Genomic DNA, 19,865 nt, shown 5'->3' with positions numbered 1-19,865 from the left:
TAGCAATTAAAAGAAGACATTTGAGACTAGGGACGTAGGCAGAGGCGGAGCTCCAGCCTAGCATGGATTAAGGCTGGGCTAGATCACAAGTACCCAAAACTGTGTTTTAAAAAGATCACAGCTTCTTAGTGCTTTAAGAAGACACTCATGACTTAAAATATGAAGAAGAAGAAAAAAAAGATGAATCCAGTCACTAAAATAATGTATGGTAGCCAAGCACAGTGACTCACACCTAGAATCCTGGCCCTTGGGAGGATGAAGCAGGAAGACACTGAACATTCAAGGACTAACCATGCCATCATGCACTGAACTAGGAAGACATATGCCGAAATGCTGAATTTCTAGGAATCAAATTGTAAGGATTTTTTTCGTATGCTTTTCTGAACTTTTAACATTGCAGTAACAGGTAATGTTATGGGGTAAGCCTTTCTCCCCATGTATGTGTGAGGTGGCGCTGTGCTAGCTAAGGGTGACCTCTGATACCACTGACCTCTTGCCTAAAAGAGGAGCTGTGACTGGATCAGCTCTCCTGCAGGGGCTGCAAGGGGTTTTCTTGTTAGACTGGATCATAAGAGGTTGGAAGACTGAGTGTGTGTGTGTGTGTGTGTGTGTGTGTGTGTGTGTGTGTGTGTGTATGTATGATGTGATATATATATATATATATATATATATATATATACATATATATACATATATATATATATAAAATGTGATATATATACACAAAACACACACACACACATATATATACACACCACATACATACATACATACATACATACATATATATATATATATACACACACCCAACACCCATACATATACATATATCTACACAACACACACACACACACACATATATATACACACAACACAATACATGTATACATATATACACACACTGCTACCAGAAAGTGTGGCTCAGATTTAGGATGGACCTTTCAATCACAAAGGATCCAGAGTTAAGATGAGCCTTCCAACCTAACATGTATGAAGCATGTATATGTGTGTGTATGTGTATGTGTATGTGTGTATGTGTGTGTGTGTATGTGTGTGTGTGTATGACATGAAAGAAGGAAGCTTTTGCTGTCTGCCTGCTTGTCCTCACTTTTCCTGGCAAGTTCATACACACTGCTGCTGAGGTGTTCCTTCACTGATATTAAAGCCTATTTCTTTGGGATTCCAACATAAAACTAAAGATCAGCTGAGACAGTCACCCTCATGGACTGAACAACTATTGGATTCTCTGACTTTGCTTTGGGAGAGGCAGAGATTGTCAGATCAGCTTGTCCGCCACTCTTAGAGATGCCCATTCTATCAGTTCTGTTGCTCCAGAGAATCCTGATACACCTCGTAAGCATGGACTTTGCTGAGATCTTCCGCATGGGCAAGGCTGCAGACCTACCACGCCCCTCTCCCAGACGACGCTCATTCGATCCTGTACACCGCTCACACCGTGGGGGATCTTAGTGAAGTCTTCCTTGCCCATGGCTTTCTGCTTTGTGGTGAATGGCCGGTGATCGGATGCCACAATGTTCAGAGTGTCACTGGGGAGAGAGAAATGACCAGTGAGGGGACAGGAAGGGAAGGGCAAGTGGTGGAGGAAGCCCGGACTCCGGGATGTAGAGAATCCAGTTCCAACTTGGTTCTGCTGCTTATTTGCTGGGCCACCTCTATGGTTTGTTGCTTTTGTCTAAATGAACAATGTATCTGCCTACAGAATTGGCATATGTGCTGAGCGGGGTCCCCAGAGACTCTGGAAAATGCTCAAGCTGGTGACTTCTCCAACACAGGTGGAGGACAATTTGCCCATCACTGAGGGTTTTGCTGGGCTGAGATGGTAGAGGTGGTCTTAATGTCAAGGGCACACATGCCATCTTGTTTTTACCAGCTCCCTTGTCCCACACTGTCCCAGCAGGAAGTACATAGTAGGTGTTTGACAAAGAATTTCCAAGTTCAATGCTAAACTTGCTAAGTGACTTGGAGCCACAACACTCAAGAGAAACATTAGCAAGATTTAACAGTCACTGTCTGGAAGCTGAGGGGACTGTCACCAGTTAGCACCCATGCCAAGGTCTTCAGAGGGTTAAGGGCTACAAATGGCTAAGCACTCAACCAGGACCTCAGGCAGATACAGAAGCAGGGAAGGGCAGCCAAAGAGGCACACTGTGATCTGCTCTCTGCCAAACACGGAGGCAGAATGACTACCCACGGTTAGAGATTTCTGTACGAGAAGCCACAGTGATGAGAATGCTTACGTCACTAGGGCAAAGCAAGTCTAAGAGGGATCTGGCTGCAGCAAGGAGATCATGTGGAACCAGGGACACTGCTGGAACTGGCCACTGGGGGTCCTGAGGGTTTTGTGTCCCTTGTAGATAAGCACATGGGCTAACTGGCCTGCCCACTCAGAAGGGACCCTGGGATCAGAATAGCACATGTGGTGTGGTGTGGTGTGGTGTGGTGTGGTGTGGTGTGGTGTGGTGTGGTGTGTGGTGTGGTGTGGTGTGGTGTGGTGTGGTGTGGTGTGGTGTGGTGTGGTACAGATTTCGAAGCTCCTGAACAGTTTTCAGTCAAGCTACGCAGAAGACTCTTTCCTGGGGCCTGGCAGGCCCATCACTTAAAGTTCTTGCCAAAGACCGATGTCCCCGGCAAATCCATAGCGTGATGACTCAGCTCTTGTGGTGGCAGGGCTGACCTTGCCCTGGACTGTAGAGACAGGAAGAGACATCTACAGAACAGGAGTGTTCTGTGTCTCCCTTAAGGCTCTCCACACTCTGGACCTGCAGAAGCCATGAGAAATGATGGAATCTCAGGGTTTATTCTCTTCTTAGAGACCCCAGGTGCAGTTCAGACTAAAGGAGATTCCAATACAGGATAATGGGCTGCAGGCCAGAGACCCTGAGCCCTGGGCTCAACCCCCACCTTCAAATGAGCACCAAACTGCTTCAGAAGCAGGTGCCACTAGTCAGGTGGGAACAAATGGTAGTGAGTTCTTTATTATTCATCTATTTATTTGTGTATGTGTGTATCATGCATGCACATATGTGCATGTACCATGGAGATCGGAGGACAACTTTCACGAGTCAGTTCTTCCTTCTAACATGTGGATTATGAGGATCAAACTTAGGTTGTCAGGTTTGGGGACAATTGTCTTTTACCTGCTGAGCCATCTCACCTGCCCAGGAAGCCAGATTATAAAATAAGGGACAAATATGAATTGTACTTTTTATTCATGCTTAACCGAAGGAATTATACCAGAATGTAAATGACGGGCGAACCACCCAGATTCTCTTTTTTATTATCATTTTTATACTATTTAAAGATTAGTTTTCTTTCTATGTGCATCAGTGTTTTGCCTGTATGTGTGTCTGTGTGAGGTGTCAGATCTGGGAGTTACAGACAGTTGTGAGCTGCTGTGCCGTGCTGGGAATTGAACCTTGGTCCTCTGGAAGAGCAGCCAGTGGTCTTAACTGCTGAGCCATCTTTCCAGACCCTCGGATTCTCTTTGAAGAAAAAGGTGACTGATGTTTTCCAGTCGGTATTCTGCATCACATAAATTATACCAATCACATGTTATAGGAGAAAATTATAGTAATCATAAATTTCTATAAATAGTTAAGTTGTGCCCCGAATCCTATAAAATAGCACATATTTACAATGTTCATTGATTAAAAAGGAACTAAGACAATCTCTCTACCATATCAAATCATAATTCTTTTTTTTAATATTATTATTATATGTAAGTACACTGTAGCTGTCTTCAGACACTCCAGAAGAGAGTCAGATCTCATTACAGATGGTTGTGAGCCACCATGTGGTTGCTGGGATTTGAACTTCGGACCTTCAGAAGAGCAGTTGGGTGCTCTTACCCACTGAGCCATCTCACCAGCCCTCAAATCATAATTCTTACATGAGACTTTATTTAAATAATTAAAGTAGAAAACCAGGCTATATATAAGGACTTAAATTATTCAATGAATAAGAAAAGCTTCCTTTTCCTGTCTATTTGTGTGCTTTTGTTTCTTTGGTAAATTAGCTTGTGACAAGTGTAGTGTTTCAAAAGAGTCTCTGAATTTGATCAAGTCTTTCTCATGGTATTGTAAAAACATGCATGTCTGGGTGTTGTGCATGTTTGCATGTATGTGGGTATATATGCACGTATGTGGAGGCCCAGAGCTGCCATCGAGAGCCTTTCTCAATCTCTCTTTTTTTATGAGGTCACTTGGGCACCACGATTCAATTAGCATTTTCCCAGGAAGCTTTGGGTTGAGAGAAGAGACAGAAGAATGGGACAAAAGCAAAAATGTGTCTCTGCTAAGCGACTTCACACAGATCTGACAACTTACCAAACTGTCTTTTAAGGAGAGCCTGGAGCTAGGCAGTGATGGGTTAGGGATTGGCAAGACCACGCCTTGACCAGTATAGCTTAGTTATGTGTGCCTCTTACCTCCCAGAAACCTAAACTTTGGGTCAGGACGCAAGGACAGACTTGTCGTCCAGGGTTTGAGAGGTGCTTCTGTATACTGTCCCCACAGGTTTTCCCTGCGTCCAAATTCTGTGTGAGACACGGGTGGTCCAAAGGGATGGTCAAGCCCCGTGGGCTTCCTGTGGGCTGGGGCACTGTAGGAAGTGGCCTGGTGTAAGCGTGGCCTCACCAGGTCCTTGCTGGTGCAGACAGCTGAGTAAGAACATGCTGGGGTGTGGAGAAGTTGCTCCCACCTTTCTTTCTCCTCCATCTGCCCCGACATGAGCAGAGCGAGCTAGGGATGTGGACAAGAAGCTGACTCTAAACCAAACAGGACTTTAAATGTCAAAGAGAAGAGAAGGTAACGTCTCTCTCCAGGATGTCCCTAGCAGAAGATAAAGAGGTTTCAAGCTGTCATGGAAACAAAAGGAACTTTTCCATGAATGTGCCTTGCCCAATCAGAAGGCTCCTTGGTCGGTTTTGTTCAGGTGGAGGCTGAGCATTAGACATAGAAGGATTGAGAATAGAGTCAGAATCGGTGTGACAGGAAAGAAGATGGGAAAGGGGACAGAAAGAAGGAAGGAAGGCACAGAAGGAGGAAGCAACACACAAGGATAGAGAAACTGAAGCAACATTGGGGAGAGGCGAAGGTGAGCACCGCTAATCTCCACGCCAACTAGACTGAATTGGGAACTGCCAGGGCATGAGTAGGGTACACCTCTGGGTGTGTCTGTGAGGGCTTTTCTAGAAAGGACCGAGGGAGGAAGAATATGGCGGGTGGTGCCATCCAGGGGCTGAGGGCCTGGACTGAATCCAGAGGAAAGCAAAGCAGGCAACTGCCAGGGTTCTGCTCGCTGTCTCCTCCTGCACTGAGAGATGAAGTCCTAGCTGCCTGCTGCCAAGCCTTCATGGAGGACTGAATCTCTGGAAAGGGGCTAAAATAAAACCTTCCTCTCTTAAAAGTTGCTCCCTTGGGTATTTTGTCACAGTAACAAAGTAACTAATGCAGTCTGGAAGAAAGAGGACCACCCATATTGAAAGATGAGTCCTATCCCAGGGCTCCCCACAGGACTTCAGGGTAAGGAGCCAGTGGCCTCTGCAGTGCTGGCCAGTGCTCTCACTCCAAATCAATTTGTCAGAGAAGCCAGCAGTAGCAAGTGACTTCTGGGCTCTGGAGAAGGAGGTTCAAGCAAAATCACCCACGTGGGCCAACAGAACCAAACCCAGGTCAGGTTTAGCTTCTAGAACTAGAGGATGTCATGCTAAAAACCTAAAGGGTCTGTGCACAGTGCTGTCCAGCTCAAACACCTTACTTGGCCAGCAGGCTCATGAGGTAGGTGGAAGTGTTGGTGTCCAGTCTCAGAGGAGGCACCGTGACATAGGCGGCTGCATGCGACCAGTCCTGATGGTAGTAGTGCAAGCCCGTGAGCGTGGCGTGTGCGTTGGTGGTCTCGGCTAGCACCACCTTCCCTGGAAGAAGAGTCAAAAGCATAACATGGAAGTCCCTGGTCTATGACATGATTGGGCTGTGATGCAGTTAAAGGAGCTGAGCAAACGGGAAAGGCTTGTCCCAGATCCCTTGGGCATGTAAAAGCCCGGAGCCTTTCCCATCCTGTTGACCCTGGGCAAAGAACAACAGTTCTGAGACTAGGGGCGGTAGAAGGGAGTTATGGGACTTCTAATGTGGTAATGGGCAGCTGTGGTAGTTAAGGCAGGGTGATGGTAAGGCAGGCATGAGGTGCCAGGCCTAGGGGGCAGCCCAGCCTGTTCTCTGGGCAGGCAGGTGAATTGACAGCTTGCGCGAGCTTCTGGGGTGGAATCCAAAGCAGATTCAGAGAGTAGGAAGTCGGAAGAGGGGTTCATCCAGCAAGCTGGGCCAACAATCTGGCTGAGACCCCTCAAGGTACCTCAGTTGAAGGAGAGGGACAAGGTGGTACCCAGATGCCAAAATGTTAGGAAGGCCGAGGCATGCATGCTGCTGGCTAACACTCCCAAGGTTCCACCCTGGATTCTTTTCTCCGGTTACCAGACCCTTCCCAGCACCTTAGGCTTTAGCACTACCAGGGCATCTGCACTCAGAGTCACAAGTGCTCCTCTGGCGTCAGACGCAGGCAGGGTTCAAGGTGGGGATGGAAAGTTGGGCTCACACAGTTATTTCGAGTTTGTCTTCCTCCACCACCACCCTGCCCCCCACATGCCCACTGGAACCAGTTTAGCATTTTGTTAGTTGCCAAGGTAACTGTTAGTTCAACATAACAGACCAAAAAGCCACCACGTACGACTTAGATCATTTTACCTGACCTAGTCAAAGTAATAGACATTTCTGGAAAGCTGCTATGCATGAAGAAGAGGACTAGGTCTCTCCTACTGAGCCAGGCTAGAGCAGGGCACCCTGAGGCAGACAGTTACAAGGAAATCCAACGCCATCTGAGGTTCCTGGCATAGCTGATGGACTCTAACTCTTCTCCAATCCCAAGCACAACGTGTGCCTAAGGCTAGGTAGGACTCACCTTGCATCTTAGCAGCTGCAATGACATCACCAGCTGAGATACTAGACACATTGACCAGGTAGATGGGACAGTGAGTCTAAAGGCAAGAGACAGCAGGAAGTAGCAGTAACCCCCATAAAGCCGCCGTGCACCCAACCACCCCTTTATCAGGCCAGCACCAACACATATCCCTGTGTGCTGCTCAATACCCATCAGTACATGATAGTTTACACTTGGGATGCAGGGCTGTGGTCTGAGCACACAACAGGATGCAGAATTGTGTGGAGCAAGGCAGAAGCAGATGGAAGCCAGCATTGGGGTTCACCAGCAACCCAGGAGGTGACCTCAGGTTGCAGCTAATGAGTGTAAATCTCAGATTTTCTCTGATCTCATGGGCTTTTATTTTTCTTGTTTTATTTTATTTTTTGTTCATAAACATGATGACCCAGAAACAGTCACATATGACATCCTGTACCTGACATCTTGATGCCTATGGTCTGAAGGTCACCTTATCCATAGACAGAATATACATACCCAGGAGAAAAGCCAGGCTTGGGGTCCAGACTGGACAAAAACTGTCATATGATCAGCTAGTGTGTAGAACTGGGCAAATGTAGTTCACAGCCTAACTAATTTGGGCACATTTGAGCCAAGAACCAAGGAGCTGAAGGCTGGTCAGACTCTTCCTTATTATGGGCTGGGTGACTATCAGGAAGTATGTGGTATAACTATGGAACAATGTCCAGACATTTAAGGAGCTAACAGGCCGAGTTGACTAATCCTAGGGTTGGTTGATATCCAGCCTCCCTGTCTTCCATATTCCTAAACCACAACTGAGTTTACATCCTTCAGGGCAGTCAAGGTCATTTCAGAGGGGAAGGTCCCATGCAGGATCCCTCATTAGAATTGTAGGGTGTGGGGAAAGCAGATATACTCTTAGTGCAGATTGCTGGGCCCTATCCCAGTTTCTGATTTTGTGGGTGAACCTGAGAGCTCACTTTTCTGAGACTGTAAATTTGACACATAAAATTGATATTGTCAACCAAGAACCAATGCCATTGGGAATCTGTCCTTCAGTGACATCTGCTGGGAAGAAGGATAGCCTCTCCGAGTCACACAGCACTCTCCCTTGCTTTGGTCCCTCTGAGCCCCAGCAGCTGTCCAGGGCAGAGCGGTGTGATCCTATCTCTGTGATTTCAGATAATGAAGTATCGGATCAGAGGGGCTGTGATTCACAGGCCGGGGAAAGCATGTAGTTATTAGGTAAAGAACAAGGCTCTGATTTCTGGCACCCTCTCTTGCTGGTTCCAGACACGCTCTGCCAGTGCTTTGTTAATGGCTTTACCTGAACGGAACCAGAGAGAGAAGCTTGAAAACAAAGGCCCAGCGGCAGGCATGCTAACTATAAGTAAGCCATTTACACTCTCGGCTTCAGCGGCTTCATTGATATAAAGGGGTGGGAGAGAGAGCTGGGGTGGGCAGGATGCGCACCACATCTCTGGGACTAACTTGTCCATTCGGCTAGGGTGCTGAGAGCCACCTATGGCACTGGCCTCTAGACAAGAACCATGGCCCTGGGCTGGTGAGATGGCTCAGTGGTTAAGAGCACTGACTGCTTTTCCAGAGGTCCTGAGTTCAATTCCCAGCAACCACATGGTGGCTCACAACCATCTGTAATGGGATATGATGACCTCTTCTGGTGTGTCTGAAGAGAGCAATGGTGTACTCACATAAGAACCATGGCCCCAGGAGGATGGCAGCTGCTTACCCGGTTTGCAATGGTGATGACACGGTGAGTGGCTTCTGCTTCCAGCTGTTAAAAACAAAGAAGGAAACACTGTTACCATCTCCTCCAAGCCGCTGAACCTGCCTGAGGGCTCTCTGTACAGCTGGGGCAGCTGACACAGCAGAGGGGCTGGCTGTGGATAGGAGCAAGACCCTGGCAGGGGCCCCAGCCAGCAGGGTTTCCACTGAAGGAGAGTCCCAGGAGACAGGTTACTGGGTACATTCTTAGTGGATGATCAGCAGGGCTTAGACAGGGAAGAGGGAGGGGCTAGGAGGAGAGGTGGGAGGGGAAGTAAATAAACAAATTAATGAGGAAAAAAAGGTGTTTTTTGGGCAAGCCTGGTGACCTGAGTTGGTTGCTTGGCACTGACAGAGTTGTCCTCTGTCACAAGTGTGCTATAGAACTCCCCACCAACACACACACACACACACACACACACACACACACACACACACACACACACGTTTTAAGGCAACGGAAGGATAAACAACTTAGAGTCTCACTTCTCCCTGTCAGCTAGTGGATCCTCCCAGTGGCAATCACAGAAATGCTCTAAATAGATCAAGCTGGAGCTTAGCCCAGAGCAGCGTTCCTGTACCCTAGCGTTCCTGACACCAGAGTCTATGTATTCTCTGCGGTTGGGACTGTTTGTATACGGAAGGATGTTTGCAGCGTCCCCTACCCCCCACCTTTATCCATCAGATTCAGTGTCAGTCTGCCCACTTTTCCTGCTGAGACAGCTAGAACCATCTCTAGACACTGTCGAATGTTTTCTGGAGGGTCAGTCTGCCCTGGCACGGACCCAGGTCCCTGTTTTTAAGCAGCAGATGCTGATGGCAGCAATCATTGCTGTTATCACCCATCAGCCAAAGCCTTGCTCTTTCCTCTCTTACCTGACACAGACAGCTATGGCCGAGTCTGAGTCAGCCCTTTGTCAACCTTGCTGTCACAGAACCATCTTGTGAATCAAGTGCTATGGGTCTCCAGGAACCTAGGCAGCAGGCCTTACATTCCCAACACAGCTGAGGATGCCTTTGAACTTCGTGCTCTCTTGCCTCTCAAGTGCTAGAATTGCAGGTGTATACCCCATTTCAGTCTTAGGCGGCGTTGGGATACCAGGACTTCACATGAGCCAGGCAAACATCTACCAACCGAGCTTCATTCCCAGCCTTGGTGCAGATTTCTCTATTGATTCTGAGGTGCTCAAGCAGGAGCTACATTTAAGCCAGAGACCGACAGGGACAGGATGAGGGTGGGAAGCAGCCAGGCCAAATTGGCTCCTGGGTGATGGTAGGGCCATCACTGGGTCCTTCCAATGTGTGTAGACCACACTGGCTCTCCTGGAGATCTAACTACCTCCATACTGTAATTGATTGATTGACAGATAGGCTCTTTATGTAACCCAGGCTGGCCTGGACCCTGAGCCCTTTCTGCCTCAGCCTCGTGAGAGCTGGGAATACAGGTTCTACATCATCCTCCACTGCTCTGTGTTCTAGGCTTTGGAGAAAGGGGAGGCTGCTTCTGCTGTAAATGGTGAGAATGTCTGAACAAGGTCCTAGAGTAAGAAGGCATTCTCTATCTACCCTGATTCTGCCAGAGCAGACTCTCAACGGCAGATCACTGGGTATCCACGTTAGTGCCCTATGAAAGTGCACGCAGGGGTACAAGAAGAGGACAACAGGCTTTCCCTTCCCCTTGGTGAGACGTATGAACGACAGGGTGCGGACAGGCACATGCTCATTGCTGGTGGGAAGGGTTCAAATTCTCCCTCAGTTAGAATCTAGTGTCCAGAGTGCAGAGTCCCGACTTCGAGCTTAATTTTCTTCTAACACTAAAGGCTCTAATGTCCGTCTCTTTTGTGTCCACATTCAATTCTGCATGAAGTGACCCCTGAAATGGTCTCTCCAACGCCTTGAAATTAGAATTCAGTGGAGCATGGCAGGGTTTACCCTGTCCTTCCAAGGAAAGCCAAGGTAGCCTCAGCATAAAGAAAGCCATTTGGGGGTGGGGGTGGGGCTTCCAGATGGGAATCTCACCTACTGGGCAACAGAGTTTTATTTTCTTTTACTTATTTTCTGAGAGAGTGGCCCCAAACTCGCCATGTAACATATTCTTTGACATCTCTTCTAGAAGATTCCATGACTGCTACCGTTTGAATAAGTAATGTTTCCCATAGTCTCATGACACTAATTCTTGGTCTCTACATAGTGGTGGGATTTCTGGAAATAAGAAGCAAGGTTGAGCTGGAGGAAGAAGGTCACTGGGGGTGGGGGTGGGGCGGTGTCTTCCCTTGGTAGTTCTCTGGCCACTTCCTGTTTAACTCTTTGTTTACTGATTGATCATCGGGTGATTAGTCCTCCTTTGCCACACGTTCCTGTCACTATGAGATTCTGCCCAATGTGAACGTTGAAACTGTAGGTATGAGCAATGATAAGCAACAACAACAACAACAATAATAATAATAATATTTTTCCTCTCAGCCTTATTTTCAGTGACAGAAAGCTAACAAATACAGGAAGTCTACTTGAGAGTAAAGAAGCTGACCGTGGACACAGGAAGTTTCTCCTACCTCCTCTGGATGGCTGATCTCGATTCCTTCTGGGCCTGTGATACCCAAGTCTAGAGCCTCCTTAGCACCCTGAATAACAGTGGGGGAAAGACAACAGAATTACAGAGGTACAAGAAACTCCCCAACCTCAGGGCCAGCCAAGGGTGCTCCTAAGCCTCTTTCTGCAGTGTACATTTTCCAAAGGAGGAGCTGGGGCCTCATGTAGGAAACATCTGATTCTCTTCATATTTCTTAAGGACTGTGCGATATCTCTTATTCTTAAAATACAGTCCAGTCATCAAGCAACGGCCAGCGGGCACCAAAGACAAACACCACTAGTCAGTTTATTAAAAGTTATAGCTGATTCTCTGGAAATCTCAACAGATAGCTGGTATCAGCAACTCCTAGGACTAGCTTCCACCCAAGACAATCAAGGGGCCCATCCTTTGTACCAGAGAACAGATGTGTATGGCATAACAATTCTGACAGAGAGGCGGGGAAATGGAGCAATGCTGTCTATTTTGCATGGTTCTTTTCAAAAAATATTCTCAAGAGATGTTCTAAATTATTTTGCTATAATAGAATTTATCATAATATTCACAATTATCATCTAAGACTTAGGAACCTCTTGAAAATTTACATATATATATAAAGTTTGTATTTCAGATCAAGATTTGGCACCCCAGATGTTCACACCTCACAGCGTTTTGTTTTACTACTTGGTTTAAGTGATCCTTAAAGGACAGTGATAGGCAGTATCCATTGGCTCTACCCCCACACAACGACCTCAGTTGCAGACTTGCCTCAGCCACGAGCTCTCCATTTTCAGCGTGGACCCGGGGGATCGCCCCGATGTCCCTGCAGGCATGAAACACTTGGTACAGCTCACTGTCTCGAAGCATGTACAAGTCCTTGTAGGTCATGAACATCTGGAAGGAGTTGACCCCCTTCTCCCGCACCAGTGTCTCCATTTCTGCTTTCACCTGGAGAGCAAAATGCAAAGTCAGCGTCCAGTAAGACAAGCAGGTTCTGGCCCAGTGGAGAGATGGGGCAGGCTGTGACCAACTGTTTCTCGGGTCCCAGGTCGGTGCTGTGAATGCCCAGTACACACAGGCCACAGCTCTCTGTCTGAGCTGACCATTCAGCGGTACTACCCACTAGATGTTCCTGGTACCTCATCGGGATATCCTGAACACCGCAGTGCTCCTGAGTCTGGCCCATGGCCTTGGACTCTGTTGCAATTGATGCTCACTGTGAACACTGAGAAATGGGCTCTTAGGTGGGATAGGTCTGCCCATCATCTTCAGGGACTCCTAAATGTTTTGTTTGGGACATAGGGAAGCTGGAATGGTGATGGGTGAGGGTTCCTGCATACAAAACAGCTTCAGGCCCCAGCCAGCTCAGTCACACACTTGTTTGGACACCAGCCCTCTGGTGCCTTCTTGTGTGTGTGTGGAGGGGTCCCATCAGCACTGTTACCTTGGGTGCCCACCAGGTGATCCCCACATGGAGGGCATAGTCACAGCAGACCTTGGGGTCAGCTAGAGCCCTGCACTTCTCATAGGCTTCCACGAGGGAGGTCTCCTTGTCTGGCAGGACGTGACCGATGATCATGGTGGTGCCTCCAACGAGGGCCGCCTGAAGGAAGAGGGAGGGAAGGTGGTCTTGTCACAGCCCTGCCTGCACTTAAGTCACCATCACGATGATGCACGGTGTTCAGGTGCACCCAGAACAACCATGGATGATCAAACCCAGTAAGGTCTGCTCAGGGGAGGGTCAGAGCTGTGACAGGGGAGGGTCAGAGCTGTGACAGGGGAGGGTCAGAGCTGTGACATGATCTTCTTTAGAACCCTGGGTTCAACAAATAAACCTGATTCTTCCTCATGTGGGGTTCTAACTTGGGTCTTTGGAAAAAGCACTTAGCATATTGGGGAGCCCAAGCCTGGCTGTTACCTTCCCAGTAAGATCTCCCTCTAAGTGATTTTTGGCTAACTCCAGTATATAGACAACAAAATCAAAGGCCCAAGGGTTTGTTTGTATATACCTGTTACAGTGGGAAGCCCAATCAAGTGTTCACATGGAAAATATGGTGAGCTAGCTACAGACATGCAGTAAAGCACTACGTGCTTTAATAGGGGATTTTAAAGATATTGTTCTCTCACCTATTTTTGTTTGTGTATTTACCCAGACAGGGTTTCTCTGTGTAGCCCTGGCAGTCCTGGAACTCACTCTGTAGACCAAGCTAGTCTCAAACTCACAGAGATCCGCCTGCCTCTGCCTGATGAGGGCTGGGGTTAAAGGCGTGCACCACCACTGACCAGCTTTTCTGTCACTTCTTATGAAGCAGTTTTACTTAACTTGGGAATAATAATAAATGGGTTGGGTCAGGCAGTGGTGGCACATGCCTTTAATCCCAGCACTCAGGAGGCAGAGGCAGACGGATTTCTGAGTTTGAGGCCATCCTGGTCTACAGAGTGAGTTCCAGGACAGCCAGGGCTCCACAGAGAAACCCTGTCTCAAACAAACAAACAAACAAACAAACAACAGAACATAATAATAATAATAATAATAATAAGAAGAAGAAGAAGAAGAAGAAGAAGAAGAAGTCAAAATTCACAAAGTAAAGTACTGTTTTGGTGTGAGAGTTGTCCAAAAAAATTCACCAGCTTCTTCCATATCAGCCCCTTTGTCCTCATGTCCCCTACCTGAGTTCATGAGCATAATTTGTCTTGTCTGGGATAGAGCACTTTCAGATGCATGACTGAATTCACAGGCTCCACAAGATATTACTTTAACAAGGTTTTTCTCCCCATCTTGTGTATATTTGTGCATGTGTATGTGTGTTTGCATGTATGTAAAGTCTGTGTGTGTGTGTGTGTGTGTGTGTGTGTGTGTGCATGCACAGGGATGTGCATGTGGAGGAGCTCAAGGTGGATATTGGGAATTATTCTCAATTGCTCTTCCATCTTAACACTAAGCAAGGTGTCTCGATCAAACCGAGAGCCCACTGATATAGCCAGTCTGCATAGCCTCCTTGCTCTGGGGTCTTCTGACTCTGTCTCTCCAGGCTGGGTTCTGGGAGTCAAATAAATTCAATTTATTTGAATAGGTAACTTTTGTGATCGTCCAAAGTGACATTTCCCAAAGGTCAGGTCAATGTGCTGTTCCCAAATAAAACCCGGTTGTTAGGATTAAAATAACCGAGAGAGGGGTCTTCACATGTGGGATAGCTTCACATGTGTTGGAAGAGAGAGCCAAGTATCACTAAGGAATGGTAAAGTATCCTTCTGATTAATTATCCTGATTCGGGGTTGGAGAGATGGCTCAGAGATTAAGAGCACTGACTACTCTTCCAGAGGTCCTGAGTTCGATTCCCAGCACCCACATGGTGGCTCATAACCATCTGTAATGGGATCTGATTCCCTTGTCTTGTGTGTCTGAAGACTGCTACAATGTACCCATATAAATAAAATAAATATCCTGATTCATTCTGCTTTCCACTGGAGGAAAAAAGCCCGATGAAGCTGTCTTCTCCATAAAGTCAAATTCCCTGATCACAAACCAGAGACACTCCTGGAGACTAAGGCCGAGAAAATGAGTCAAGCAGCCAAACTACAATTAAGAAGGAAAAAAAATCTCAGAGCCGGGATGGCCTGACTTCTTGTATTGCTTAAATGCAGCCAACAGAGGGCGGTAGCTCCGTGTAATACATGCAGGCGTGGGGGTGGGGCTGGAGCTGGGGCTGCGCAGATTGTAGTTTACTAGCTGGCTTCTGTTCCCGGTTCCGCTGGAGCCTGCGCGGCTGATTCATCCTTACAGCAGGTGGATGTACTCTGTTTTGCCCTGTCCCCGTGCACATGGGGGAGTCTGATTTACTAGCAGTGCATAGCCTACACTGTTTAGTTCTTTGGCTCTCAGTTGCTGTTCTTTGTGCCTCTCAGCACAGCGGCAGCTGTCGGTAGAAAAGAGGGGACCCGTGGAGACGCTAATGATAAAGGACCTGGGACTGTTCTTAACGCCCAGTACCCCAAGGCAAGGATAGAAAAGGCAATTCATTTAACAAATCTCCAAATACTCGACAGTACAGATCGGGCTAATAAATCGTCATCTTCCTCTGAAACTGAGCTACAGTGCAGAGAAACTGGTTTCCCCTGGAGCCCGCCCTACCCCACAACTTCCACCCTGGATGCATGCTGGGCACACAGATCCAAACTCTGCCCACTGCTACAAAATGCCACCCTTGGACCTAGTGTGTGCACATTTGTGTTTGGATCACTAAGAAGAGAGGTCCAGCCTTGTGTGGATCCTGGAAGGACTCTTGGCTTTTAGGCAGGGAATTCCAGAGACCAACAGTGGTCTGGGTATAGGTTAGGGGACTCGAGGCTGACACAGCTTCTGAGCCTGGTGGGGAATCAGTATAGGCTATCAGAAGCACCAAGCAGCATCCTCTGGAGCCTAGCCATAGGAACTGAAGAGTTCTGGAAAGCATGCTGAGCAGCGGTCTTGAATTTCCCATCTTACTGGCTGTTACCCAGGAGCAGCCACGAGCCCCCTCTGCAGCTACACATGCAGCCACACACATGTGCATCTGTACCTGTAGGGCCACAGCTGTGGAGCTCAGAAGAGCACATATTACTATTACTACCACTGCGACTCTGGGCCTCCAAACCGGAGTTCATAGGCTCAGCAGATCCTCCTCCCACCAGCTGCCGGCTCTGTGAACACGAGGACACCACAGATGTGACAGATCTTTTTATTGTCACCCCACAGGAAAGCCTTGCACAGGTCAGCAGCAGAGCAATGCACTGTCCTGTCCCTGATGCTTTAAGGAGGACGTGTTTAAGGAGGGGTGGCTGTGGGCCTGCCACACGTCACGACTACTTAGACACCACCTTTTACTTAGGTGAGCTGAAGGCAGTAGCACACAGCACAGTGCTCTCGGAGGCTGTTTTAGAGCTTCTATGGCTGGGATGAAACACATGAGCAAAGGTGGCTGGAGGAGGAAAGGGTTCCACATCAGTCCCTCCTCAAACAAAGGAAGTAGGGGCAGGAATCCCACGCAGGCCACTCTGGCTCTTCATGGCTTGCTCAACCTGCTTCTAGTACACCCCCAAGACTACCTGCCCGGAGGAAGCACCACCCACAGTGGCATGGGCCCCCCACATCCACCAGTAATCAAGAAAATGCCCCACAGGCTTGCCCACTGGCCAGTCTGGCAGGACATTTCCCAAATGAGTCTAGCTTATGTCAAGTAAAAAAGACACTAGCCAGCACAGGGGCTAAGTCGAAGGTAACAGGGCATCGCTGCCGTGACTGAAGAACAGATTCAGTGTTCATAAGACACTTGGAGCTATGTTAAATCACACACAAGCAACACAGGAGGAAGAATGCCAAGTACGTCATTGACGGCTGTTTTGAAGTGACTGCTCCCGAGTTGTTTTCTTCTTATTTTCTAAAATTTATTACATTAATTAATTAGTATACTAATTTTACAACATACGCTGAAAGCAATGTCATTTTTATACTATGCACTACACAAATAAGCCTGGAAAAAGCTAAAACTAAATTTAGTTAGCTACATTTCCATGTGTAAAAGATGTTACAGTTATAGATTTCAGATGCAGAGTAAAGGCACAGAAGATTTAAAAAAAAAAAAAAAAGTTCATGGGACCTGCCGCACACACTTATCAGATATTGTTAATTTTTACTTTTTTGGTTCAGATATTTTAAACTTTTTGTTTTTATTAAAATACTGTTTTGTGTGGCTGGAGAGATGTCTCAGTGGTTAAGAGCACTGACTGCTCTTCCAGAGGTCCTGGGTTCAATTCCCAGCATTCACTGACAGCTCACAACTGTCTAGTAATTCCAAGATCCAACACCCTCACCCAGACATACATGCAGGCAAAACATCAATGCACATAACATAGCTGTCTGAGAGGCTGAATCTGGGGGCTCATATGTTAAACCCTTGCTTTACCCCTGAGATACACCCCCAGATGAGGTTTCTTTCTTTGCATATTTAGGTATGTATATGTATGTCTGCATGTTCAGACATGTGCGTTTTCACGTGTGTGCCTTCCTGTTCATCTGTATGTATTCTCATGTGTTTTTCTGCATGTTCTGATTTATATTTGCATATATGTGGCTGCATGTGGAAGCCACAGGCTCACATCAGTTAAGTCTCTTCCTTAATTGCTCCCCACGTTATTTCCTGAGACAGTCTCTAGCTGAGCTGGGGGCTCACTGATGTGACTAGTCAACCTAGCCAGCTTGCCCCAGGGTTTCTTGTCACTGCATTTCTCAAATGCTGAGATTGTGGGAGAGCTGACACACCCATCTGGCTTTCCTGTGGTGTGGGGGAGCTGAGCTCCAGGCCTCGCACTGGCAAGTGACTTGGTTGCTGAGTGTCTCTCCGGCCTGAGGTACTTTCTAAATGAAATATTAACTCTGGCATGCCCCATGTTACTCCCTCCCTTTCCTGCTCTGAGGCTGACATACTTCTCTGTTTATCTAGTGAATTTTAAAACGGTACACGACACTATCAAGCTGTCCGTTGTCTTTGGCTACAATAACTGCTTCACCTCACGCCTGAACATCCTCATGCATGTATGAACAGAGCCCACACTCAGTGCACACTGGCAGGAAGAGGAAGTGCAGCTACATGGAGCCTGCTCACGCAGACCTCCAACAACAACCCCAGGCCTGACCAGGGAAGAGCTGAACCCACCAAGACCTCATTGAACTTGGTGGCTGACCAAAATTATCCATCTAGCAATCCAAACCTTGTCTTCTTTTACACACACACACACACACACACACACACACACACACACACACACACACACTTGCGCATGCAGAAGCTCTTGTAGAAGCATGCTTCCCCCCCAAACCCCCAAACACGACCTGGATTTCACTTCTCTATCAATTAACGTAGACACGAAAACCACGTATCTACCAGCAGTCACAATACATCACTGTGCACATCTGGCTGGGCATGAAACATTAATTTTACTACTTCCATAAGGCTACTGATATTTTGTTTTTGACATGTATGACATACTGTTGGGCCTATCTGGATTTTATGTGATGCCCAGGAATGAAACCCTTATTAAAAACACCAGTCATGGGGCTGGAGAGATGGCTCAGCGGGTAAGAGCGCTGACTGCTCTTCCAGAGGTCCTGAGTTCAAATCCCAGCAACCACATGTTGGCTCACAACCATCTGCAATGAGATCTGATGCCCTCTTCTGGTGTGTTTGAAGACAGCTACAGTGTACTCATATACATAAAATAAATAAATAAATCTAAAAACAAAAAAAAAGACCAATCATACTTAGTGATAATCCACTTGACAACACAGTTTCCAGGCATGGTCTCAGCCAAGAGCAGGAACTACCCTAAAATTCCACCTTTTATGCATGTCATCTATGGAGTTCAGAAGCCCATTCCTTCAGACCATTGACTGGGGGAATGCAGGTATCTGCATGCTTATCAGACACATGCTCAGCAAACCGTTTCGGTACTACGGTCACTTAGATAGGAGGGAACAATGTATTGGTTCTTCTTAGCTTTATCAGGACAAAGGGCTTTGAGGGGGTCATTCTCTTACTGTCTCACATTGCTCCAGATCTTACTGTTTCCCTGTTTCCTACAGTGATGCCTCCAACACCCCTCTCACAACGCTTCCCCAGTCAATGTGGGTGTTTTGCTCCAAGACCAAGTATTAACAGGTCCAGGCAAAAACGTCTCCTGCTGTCAAGAAGGCACATGGGCAAAGCCAATCCATGGTTGTCTCTAGAGCATATACTCATGGGTGCAGGCTCACAGCACATGTGTGCAAGCCAACAGTTCAGATTCTCCTATGAAGATGTACGGCCTGAGAAAAGCTCACTTTAAAGGAAGCTAACACTGAGATTCAGATGACAAGTATCCGATGTTGTTATGGCTTGGATATAATTTGAACATCACTTCCTAGCGGCTTGTGTGTTACGATATAGTCCCCACTGAGAGATCTGGAAAGGGTAGAAACATTCCCATTATCAAGTGTAGAGAGAGGGCTTTGGGAGGGGATTAAGGCAAGGTCCCGGAGTGTGGCCTCATCATTTAATATTGATGGTTCTATGGGGAAAAAAAGAGAGAATATGTCACCCAAGACTTGTATTCGATGTCCTTTACTGTGTGACACTGCAGTCTCTCAGGACACTGCTGACAAGAAGGTCACCACCAGATGCAGCCCCTTGGCCTTGGACCTTCAGAATCATAAGCCAAGCCAAGCCTCTTTTGAGCATAACGTGTGCAGCCTCCACGTATTTCATGAAAGCAACATTACACAGAGCACTCCAGCTGCGCTGGGAACGTATCGTCAAGCAGTTGCTAAAGCCATCACTTGTTCACGTGGGTCTGCGTCTCCAAGAATCGCTGAACTATTTTTTTCTTTTCAAATTAAAATCATCTTTTTTTTAAAAAAAAAAAATTCACATTCTAAGTACTGAAAAACTCACCAGCTCAGTGGTTTCCATCTCACTCGGGGTAACACCCCTCACACTCACAGTTGGGTCTCTATCTCACTGGGGTAACA

At 47.2% G+C, this 19,865-nt stretch overlaps 1 protein-coding gene across 2 annotated transcripts in view; it reads right to left on the bottom strand.

Moving 5' to 3' along the window:
* Positions 1–19,865, bottom strand: part of Dpysl5 (dihydropyrimidinase-like 5) — an 87,806-nt gene that overhangs the window by 9,124 nt on the left and 58,817 nt on the right. For both annotated transcript variants that reach the window (NM_023047.3, NM_001356948.1), the window contains exons 3-9: positions 12,768–12,926; positions 12,092–12,271; positions 11,310–11,378; positions 8,723–8,767; positions 6,976–7,051; positions 5,779–5,935; positions 1,406–1,547 (exon numbers count right to left, since the gene is read on the bottom strand). In NM_023047.3, coding sequence (NP_075534.1) covers positions 1,406–1,547; positions 5,779–5,935; positions 6,976–7,051; positions 8,723–8,767; positions 11,310–11,378; positions 12,092–12,271; positions 12,768–12,926 — 828 coding nt within the window. The remainder of the gene's footprint in view (positions 1–1,405; positions 1,548–5,778; positions 5,936–6,975; positions 7,052–8,722; positions 8,768–11,309; positions 11,379–12,091; positions 12,272–12,767; positions 12,927–19,865) is intronic.

Source organism: Mus musculus, chromosome 5 (assembly GCF_000001635.26).
Source record: "Mus musculus strain C57BL/6J chromosome 5, GRCm38.p6 C57BL/6J".
Taxonomy (NCBI): domain Eukaryota; kingdom Metazoa; phylum Chordata; class Mammalia; order Rodentia; family Muridae; genus Mus; species Mus musculus.
This window is presented reverse-complemented; position numbering and strand designations above follow the sequence as displayed.